Source organism: Periplaneta americana, chromosome 8 (genome assembly GCF_040183065.1).
Source record: "Periplaneta americana isolate PAMFEO1 chromosome 8, P.americana_PAMFEO1_priV1, whole genome shotgun sequence".
Lineage (NCBI taxonomy): Eukaryota > Metazoa > Arthropoda > Insecta > Blattodea > Blattidae > Periplaneta > Periplaneta americana.
Window position 1 is genome coordinate 122,798,275 of NC_091124.1, and position 9,731 is coordinate 122,808,005.

Consider the following 9,731-nt stretch of genomic DNA (forward strand, 5'->3'; position numbering starts at 1 on the left):
ATTATACACCAAATGAAGTTCACCCAGATTCACAAAACGATATATTATTATACACCAAATGAAGTTTACCCAGATTCACAAAATAATATATTACACACCAAATGAAGTTTACCCAGATTCACAAAACGATATATTATATACCAAATGAAGTTTACCCAGGTTCACAAAACGATATATTATTATACACCAAATTAAATTTACCCACATTCACAAAACGATATATTATACACCAAATTGGATTGGTGACTGAATGATGTGGGGCGAGGGAGAGAGAAGAAAGAAAGACAGAGATTCCAGAAGTTGGCGTGTTTTATGGGGTTTCACTTGAAGTTGTCAAACTATAAGCAGAATCATATTAGTGTCTTAAGAAGATAACCCTGAAAAATTGGTTGTACCTTACAGATTCCATCACTTTTGTAGTAGAAATTACACTTTATTCCTTATTATATTATCATATATGTACCAATTTAAATGATATATTTTACCTTATAATTGAAGCTGTTACATTCCTAGAGGTGAAACCGATGAATCTGGTATATGACACACACTACTCACGCACAAAATGGTTTTTATCCTATAATGTACTAATCTATTGATTTTGTTCAATGTTGTTTGGCACTACTACACTGTATAATTCTTTCTCACAGACTTTTTGTGATGTGCTCTAGTACACTGGCAACTTCTCAAAGAAAATGGTCATAACTGTCCAGAGCCTGCACACCCATATCATTTTCTTTCTCTTCTTTTTCTTTGTTGTGGTTCACCTCCACATTGCTGCATAGCTATTCTGTATCTTGCTTCTCACACAGTGGAAGAGTATCAGTGGCTTCAAGAAAGTCATTGAATGTAAAGCCGATTCCAGGTTTGTCCTGAATGTTGGACTAGAAATCAGTGCTCACTCCACTATCCTCACCATCAGCAGCAGCATCTTCATGTGCAGTAGGGTGGATCAAAAATGGGCTAAAAGTTTTGTTTTTGGAAATTCAAAGTTGGGTAGGAGAAAAAGTTGTATTATGTCCCAGTACTTAAACACAAAAATGTTCAGTTTTCTAAAAACAGTTTTAGCTGAAGTGCAGTGACCTTGAATTTTTAGAAATTTTGTTCACTCACTCACTCACTCACTCACTCACTCACTCACTCACTCACCAACAAATAACAACTTTAATTATGCAGAAATGTAATAAGGCATATGAATCAGTGCTAAGGCCCTCTCTAACAGAATTTCAAGTTCTTGAATCACTTCTCCTCTATGTCCTACAGTCTCAGCCTATAGCTACCATATCTGATAAGTCTGTATTGTATTATTTTACTTTGCTGGAGAGTCTGCTGAGTTAGCTCTGTGGTCTGCTTCCATCCTAGCTGGTTTGGGTTTGATTTCTGGTAAAATTTCTATCTCGGGATTAGAAGAGATGGTGTGCACAACTTCTAATCACTAAATTATGCACCAATATGCCTGAGTTAAATCCCAAATCTCTCCGCAATGCATATGAAGAGAAGGCATATGTCACTGTTGATAGTGATTTGTCTGTCAGATGGGGACGTTAAGCCTGGCGGCCCAGAGAGTTGTGTGCACTCAGTGTTGGTTGCTTGACGGTTGTCAGTTCACTTTGAGGTCTGTGGATATAAAGGGAGAAGTTGGGTCGGGGTCTGGTAGAGTTCCTGGGTAGCTCAGTTGGTAGAGCCTTGGTGCATTTAGCCAAAGGTCCTGGGTTCGATACCCGGCCTTGGAACAATTTTTCCCTTGAAATTATTCAAATTACTGATTGTTTTATTTTTGTTATTTACTGCTGCAGCAAGCTTGTGTTGCTCTCACTGCATATGCTTTCTATTTGCAGCAATACCTTCAGTTCTAATTGAAAAAAACTGTTGGACAGAAAACACATTTTGCCAAATCGATATCATTGCAGTTCTCTAGTCACTTTTTGAATTCTTCTTCTTGTAGCTATTCTTCTCTAACAGCCTACAGTCCTGTTAACACAGAAGAGATCTGAATATATTTAGCATCGTGTCTGGACACTGAACATTAGTCATAAAATCTGGACAGTCCAGACAAAATCTGTATAGGTGGCAGCCTAGCTGAGAATGTAAGATAAAAATTGACAAATGGCACACAGAGAATAGATCTTAGTGTGTCTTCTATCATGGCAGAAATGTTGGGATCAATGTGTATACTCCCAAGGAAACTTGATATGAGTTAAAAAAGCTTCCAGATCTTTTGGCGAGCACTTCGTATGCTGCTGCTGGTGGTGGTTTTTTTAAACAAATATGAAAAGACAGCCTGTATATTTGGTGAAATGTAGGTTTCAATTTATGAAAGAATTTTCTAATACCATGACTGTACATTTCAGGCTCGTCTGCGATTGTCTGAGACAGTAGAAAAGGAAGATGTGAAAGAAGCTATTCGTCTTACAGAAATGTCTAAAGATTCTCTCAATCACACAGAAGATAGACAGGGAAGGTATGAATTTATTCTTATATTTTTCTTCCTGTTCTATTTTCACATAAAATGGTTTTTCCGGTCTGATGTCCCTGCTATGTGTGAATTGACATGTTACAGTGCAGGCTAAGAATTCATTGATTAATATTTGTATTTTAAATTAAGAGTTAGGGAATTGAAGATCTATATAATTATATTCAGACATTTTTTTTTAGAAAAATTGTGGGATGACAAATATATACAAATCTTAGAATTTCATAACGAGCTAGAAGTAGAATATAGAGTGGCGTTCACGTCTGTATCAGTGCCCTTGGTGGAACTAGCTTGAACTACCAGCCGTCATGTTTTAACTGGTTAGCTCGCTTTAGCAGAAGTAGACGTATAAGCACGTGGAGATTTTTAAATCCCGCAATTAAGATGCCTCTTGTGTGCTCTGCTTGTAACTGTAGCAACCGAAGCGACAAAACGAATATGTCATATTTTAAGTCAGTAGTCTGCCATAATTTGGTATTACTATACATATAATAACAGTTATTGATAGAAAAATTCTGTAACGTGTTCATTGTTTTCACAGATTCCCACTGAAAAAAGATGTGTTAACTAAGCAGTCGGTTTCACAAATAGAGAGAAATGGTTTCCCACAATACATAGTGTTTTGTGTTCCGCACATTTCGATACTAAACACATGTATTTTGTAAATGAGAGGAGACGTTTGTTGCCCAATGCAATAGCCTACCAACTATATTCGATTTTCCATCTCATTTAAAAAAGAAAAGAGACTTCTAGGTCTCCACCGAAGAAGCTTTCTCTTCTGTGGCAGAGGAAAATTCAATAGAACACCACCAGCCACCAGAATTCAGGTCTGTACAACATACTGGCATGAATACGACTTCAAGTAGCCTATGTCTGTCCAACAAAACTGAAGCTTACATGTCTTCCACTGAAAGCGTGTTCGATCTCGTCTGCATTTTCATAATGTTATCATTACTAATTTACAAAAAAAATATGTATTTAGACATTTGAATATGCTCGTTGCTTATGTTTCACTCTATCGACGATTCATTGCAGCTGAAAAAAAGAAAACATGTCAACTCCAGTTAACTAAGATGTATGGAATAAAATGTTGCTGCATGGGTTTACTGGCGACTATTAAAAATAAGAAGTGTTAGTAAAAATGGAATATATGAGTTATTGCAATATAAAATAAGATTCACAAATACAACTATCCTCGACTACCCTTTCCGTCTCATCCTATAGGAACCAAGCCCACTTCTGTATTTATTTCACATCTTAAAGCTTCAATGTCAATGTAAGATGTATGGAATAAAATGTTGCGTGGGTTTCCTTCTCACTGGTAAAATTTTGATATAGCCTATGAGTTACTGCAATATAAAATAAGATTCACAAGATGCAACAAGTTATATACAGCCCTTTCAGCCTCATCCTATAGGAACCACGCCCACTTTTATCCACATCTTTAAGCTTTGATGTTAATGTAAGATGTATGGAATAAACTGTTGCTGCATGGGTTTCCTGACAGCTGTTAAAATAAAAAAGTGTTAGTAAAATGGAATATATGGGTTAATACGATATGAAATAAGATTCATAAGATGCAACATGTTCTATACAGTCACTTTCCGTATTAGCTTATAGGAACCACGCCCACTTGTTGACTAGTTAAAATATGGCGGACATAGGTTCAAAAATTTCAAATATGGCGGCGCGATCGCCACTCTATATTCTTATTTATAGCTCGTTGGAATTTCAAGAATAAACCCACATGAAAACAGTATTTAGTTGATTGGTTTCTATTACCAGTAGCTATGGTTAACAAATCTTTTTAATGGATTCTACTAATTTGTCAGGGTAAAATTATATTTTTGAGATTGGAGACATGTATAAGGTAGAATTTGTTAAGACAGGCGAGGATGATTAGTAGATTGACTTTTGACATGTTTCTAACAGCTTGTAAACTTGCCTGGAGCCCTTACATTTAGGAACAAGTTTTTTTTTTTTACATATGCCAGCTTTCTCTTTGAAAGGAAGCCATAGTAAGGACTTTTATGTTTTAAATAAATGGAATTCTGGAATATGAAAGAAGAAAATGTAAGTACCAAGATTCAAAATCATCACAAATATTCAAGAAAAGTTTATGTTGTGATCTTGTAGAACGCAGAATGTTATGGACAAGATCTATAGCGTGATCCGTGAACTGGCAGGAGAAAGTAAGACTGTGAAGATGGCAGATGTGATGGAGCGCTGCACCAGCAAGGGCTACAAGCCGGACCAAGTGGAGGAGTGTCTGGAGGAGTACGAAGAGCTGAATGTGTGGCTCATCAACCAGGCACGCACCAAGATCACATTTGTGTAGGCAGACAGGTGAGCCAGTTTTCACAGTTTGTCATTTCTCTTTTTTTCTGCACTTCTTCTTTTGTTATCTATTTTTCTTTTTCTCTTGGTATTTTCCTTTTTCCTTGCTTATTGTGTTTATTTTTATTCATTTTCTCCTTTGATCTTTTTTCTCTCTTCATATAATTTCTTTACTTTTGCTTCTCAGTGTTTTTTTCTGCCTTTCTTTCTTTATACAAAGTAATAGAGATGGAAAGTAACTGCTGTTAAGTAACAGCTTCAGTTTAGAGGCTTGTTACAGTTGCAGCAGTGCTTGTGGGCAGTTTTATTGCAAATATCTATTGTGTGTGCTCATTTCTATTGTGAGACGTGTTTAGACATTTAATCATGTACAGAATTTGTTTGCCACTGCTTCTGAGAATCCTATAAGAAGTTCATTTTATTCAGTGCGAGAGTACAGCTGAACTGTTGTCCATCGATTTTGCTGGAATTTAATGGAACTGTTTTACACATGAACTTCGTGAATCCATGAACTACCAAATATATTACATTATTTTAAATAATAGTATTGTACATGACTATATCTTTCTGTCTATTGTCTTCTTATTTCTTCGTCATATGACTGTAACAACAGTTAAGGACAGTCGAAATAAATTACTGTCCTTTTATTTCATTGCTATTCTGAGACATCAAAGTTTCACAAACTGACAAGATGACAGAGTTCTACAGTTGCATCTTTAAGCTGTTGTGTAGCTTCTCTTCAGTATAACACCAGTGCTTGAGAGGGTGATCGATGCAACTTCCATTAGTTTTTGATTGGTGTCACTTCCGTTAGTTTTCGTTTTAAGTCCTTCTACTTGATATGAGTTCTTATATGGCGTGCTATGCTGTATTTTCCTATCAGTAATAAATTATAGTTCTATTCTAATGGATTTTGTATTTTAGATTTTTCAGCATGTTTTTTTGGTTTTTGTCAGTTGTATGGTAGCTATGTTCCTTTTTGTAAGTTGGTATCAGATATTTTTTTATGAATTTTCTTTGGGAATTGATCATGCCTTTCAAGATTCTTTCAGTCCAATGTTGGTAGATGTTTCAGATGTCTCTTCAAATCGATATTTGTCTCCTAACTCTAGTTCTTTGAAGATGCATTTCCAGTAGTGGGTATGATGTGGTCCTGCATTGTGATCGAGAAGCCTTCTGTTTCGACAAAGAGATCTGCCTGTAACTCAGCCATTTGTTAGATGATTTCATGTCTGCATGTTCTGACGAAGCAGGATCATTCACTTATCCATGCTGTCAAAATTTTACAGTAATTGTTTTGCAACTTAGGGTGATTCACTTCTGAACATTGTTAAACTTGTCTTGCAACTTACTGTATATTGCTTCTCAGTACTGAATCCTACTTCCAATTGCTCAGAAATTTTAACAAGTGAAAAATATTACGGAAACATACAGAAAAAATATGAAACTAGGATTTTATTTCCTGTTAGACACAACTGGTATCTGTTCTGTTTCTGCATTAGACAGATTCTGCTTCATACAGGTTGTTTTATATGTATTTGAGTGTAAATTTCACGGAACCTTGAAATTTTTCACTTAAAGCCAGGTTTCTGTTAGTGCAGTTCCGGTATGGACAGGTTTCACTGTAATTACTCTTTTCAAGTAAATTTGGTCAGCAATTCTTTGTTACCAATATGTAGTTTCTAGTTCTGGATAACTTTCTTTGAATACTTCATACACTGTCACAGTGTTGCCAGACTAGCAAAACTAAAATTCATCCATGTAACAACCAAATTCCACATATTAATTCCACACATTACTTTAGAATGCATTTTTGTGCACTATAATCATGCAGAATATATAGATATATTAATTAATGTACTGTACTTGCATAGCTTTCTGCATCCAACACTGGTTTTATGTCTGTCCGGTATTTACACCTTTATTATCGCTACAGTACTTTTAGAAATTGTATAAAATTGTTTATATAATGTTTTAACTTATGTATGTATTATGCATATATGTTATCTATTTATTTATATTCAGTATTGTTTGTTTAAATATGGTTTGTATTAAGCAAATTAATCTTAGGTAATAGAAAATACATTTGTTACGGGTCGAATATGGAGCAGATTAGAGAGACAGGGAAAACCAGACAAGTGACTGAGCTTATTGTTAGTTTCTCACCCACCCTCTCAATATGACCCATAGCAGTAGAAATTTGTTCTCCAAGCCGACATCACCCTCAAGTTCATTATGAGGTAGATGTCTGAGTCCATGAGCACTGGCCAGTATTTTCTTATCACTCAGAAGAATGTCCAGAAGAAAGTCTATAAAGAAATACGATGAAAGAGTAATGGAACGGAGAAAAATTCCCTCCGGCGCCGGGATTTGAACCCGGGTTTTCAGCTCTACATGCTGATGCTTTATCCACTAAGCCACACCGGATACCCACCCCGGCGTTGGACAGAATCGTCTCAGATTAAGTTCCAACTCTTGGGTTCCCTCTAGTGGCCACCCTCTGCACTACGTCATAGATGTCTATGAACGTAGGACTGAAGTCCACACATGTGCTGAGGTGCACTCGTTATGAGTGACTAGTTGGCCGTGATCTGACGGATCATATGTACTTCGGTACATTAAAAATAATATATATGATATGCGTAAATCACTTGGTGATTTAAGACGGCTCTTATTCCGTCGGATCCCGGCCAACTAGTCACTCATAACGAGTGCACCTCAGCACATGTGTGGACTTCAGTCCTACGTTCAGAGACATCTATGACGTAGTGCAGAGGGCGGCCACTAGAGGGAACCCAAGAGTTGGAACTTAATCTGAGACGATTCTGTCCGACGCCGGGGTGGGTATCCGGCGTGGCTTAGTGGATAAAGCATCAGCACTTAGAGCTGAAAACCCGAGTTCAAATCCTGGCGCCGGAGGGAATTTTTCTCCGTTCCATTACTCTTTCATTGTATGATGACGCAGAATATCTGCATGGAAATATCATATGTACTTCGGTACATTAAAAAAATACTATAAAGAAATGGTCAGAAACCTTTAAACAGAATGACAAAACCCAAACTACCCGTATGGTTTAGATAATCCGTCCATGGCTTAGAGTCAACTGTACCGGTATTTTATATGCACATTTATTTTTTAATTAATTCAAAAATTTAGTAGGCTTAGCTGTGAGAATTTCACACAAAATTCACACAGCCAATCATTTCACATAGCATTTGTGGAATTTCACACAATTTGGCAACACTGCTTAGTTAATGTATATCTTATTCAATATTAGTAGTTTTGCAGTAACAGCCTCTGATAGTGGTAATCATGTCTCCTGTCCATTTCAGTCTCTATTTAGATTTCCCCACCTTGATCGCAGCAGGCAAATCAATGTTTGCTATGAGGTTCATCTTTGTAGTGCTGGTAAATTCACACTAGGAGTAAGCCTATCTTCCAGTGCATTGGAGGCTTGATTGTTTGAATAATTATAGTGTTGTTCTGTGTTTGCACCTTCTTTATCATTATTGTTATTGTTATTATTTTATATTAAATTATTATCTATTATTAACTGAAATGAAAAGTAGCTAGGGAACATGAAAGTTTATGCTAATGTCTACCCATGCCAAGAACCATACTAGACTAAAACAATATGACGTCACTGACTGATCTGTGATTGGTTGAAAGCCAGAGTCAAATTATGCTATTAAATAGCTACATTATATCAGTTCAGATCAATGCAACCTAATTAACCATTATTCTAGATTGAAAGTAACCTATAATGTACCTGTACAGTAATGTGTACTTGATCTTTTCTGTTTACCACGGCATAGTGGTACATTAGTATGGTTCTTGGCGTGGGTAGATAATCAGTTTGTCTTAGTTACTAAAATGGACACAAGTTTTTAATCAGTGATTAAGATATCGTCATTAATTTTATGAAACCTCCTATGTGACAATACAGAAAATAATTTTTCAGGAGGAAGAAAAAATTAATTATCAGTAGACCTACACTAATCCTCGATGTCATGTATGTTCACCATATTCACCAAGGTCTTTTTTTTTTTTACCGAAGTAAAGTACTCATATTCTTACATAGACCTATTGATTTTTAATTAATTTTTTCTGCCTTCTGAAAAATTATGTTGTGTACTGCCACATAAGAGGTTTCATAAAATTAGCCATGCTATGCTAATAGAACTAGGAACTGCAGTTACATTTTGACTTATTTATTTTTTTTATTATTGTTATGGAATAAATGTTTTAAATTGAAAATCTAATATAAGTCTGTAACATTCTCTTGCATGCTAATAATCTTTATGTAACAACAGAATACTGAATAAAATTTCTAATGGTTATAGGAATTCATCACTTTGCCTACATCTACTATGAAAACTAAACAGCACATGAGGTATATCAGCATGACTATCTACTATGGAAGCTACTTCATGTATACAAGAAGTTGAATGCCTGTCTGTCAAACTCTTGAGAATTTGTACTTCCAAGCAGTAATAACATCTTTTTGTGAGTCAGGAATACATTTGTATTAAATACCACTTACAATGTTAATTTATTAATTAATTGCGATAAAATATTGCATGTATTGATTAAGATCTGTCCAAATAAAATTTTATACATTTGTTTCAGTGACATACTTGTTTAAGCTTTTGACATGGGCAGGTATGTACTTATGAAAACATATGGTAAAATACGTAAAATAACTGGTAAACTTGAGTAGTGCAATAATTGATAACAGAATAAACGACGACGACGACGACGATGATGATTATGATGATGATGATGATGATGATGGTGACAGTAACTGATTGAATTGTGAAGACATAAATTAAGATTACAAAGAAAAGAAACAAAGGAGATGAAAAAGAATGATGGAGGAGCAATAGAGCAGGAACAAGATCATTTCATATGACTTCAGATTTT

At 35.6% G+C, this 9,731-nt stretch overlaps 1 protein-coding gene and 1 non-coding gene across 4 annotated transcripts in view; one reads left to right on the forward strand and one right to left on the reverse strand.

Moving 5' to 3' along the window:
- The window catches only part of Mcm7 (minichromosome maintenance 7), a 96,040-nt gene extending 86,600 nt beyond the window's left edge, over positions 1-9,440 (forward strand). For 2 of the 3 annotated variants that reach the window (XM_069833563.1, XM_069833564.1), the window contains exons 11-13: positions 2,349-2,458; positions 4,607-4,816; positions 9,152-9,289. In XM_069833563.1, coding sequence (XP_069689664.1) covers positions 2,349-2,458; positions 4,607-4,808 — 312 coding nt within the window. In that variant the 3' untranslated portion in view covers positions 4,809-4,816; positions 9,152-9,289. Of the gene's footprint in view, positions 1-2,348; positions 2,459-4,606; positions 4,817-9,151 lie in introns of all 3 variants that reach the window. The other variant, XM_069833562.1, reaches the window with a different exon arrangement.
- Positions 7,163-7,234, reverse strand: TRNAY-GUA (transfer RNA tyrosine (anticodon GUA)). The gene has a single exon. It is a non-coding gene; the product is annotated as a tRNA-Tyr (tRNA).
- Positions 9,441-9,731: the final 291 nt, after the last annotated feature.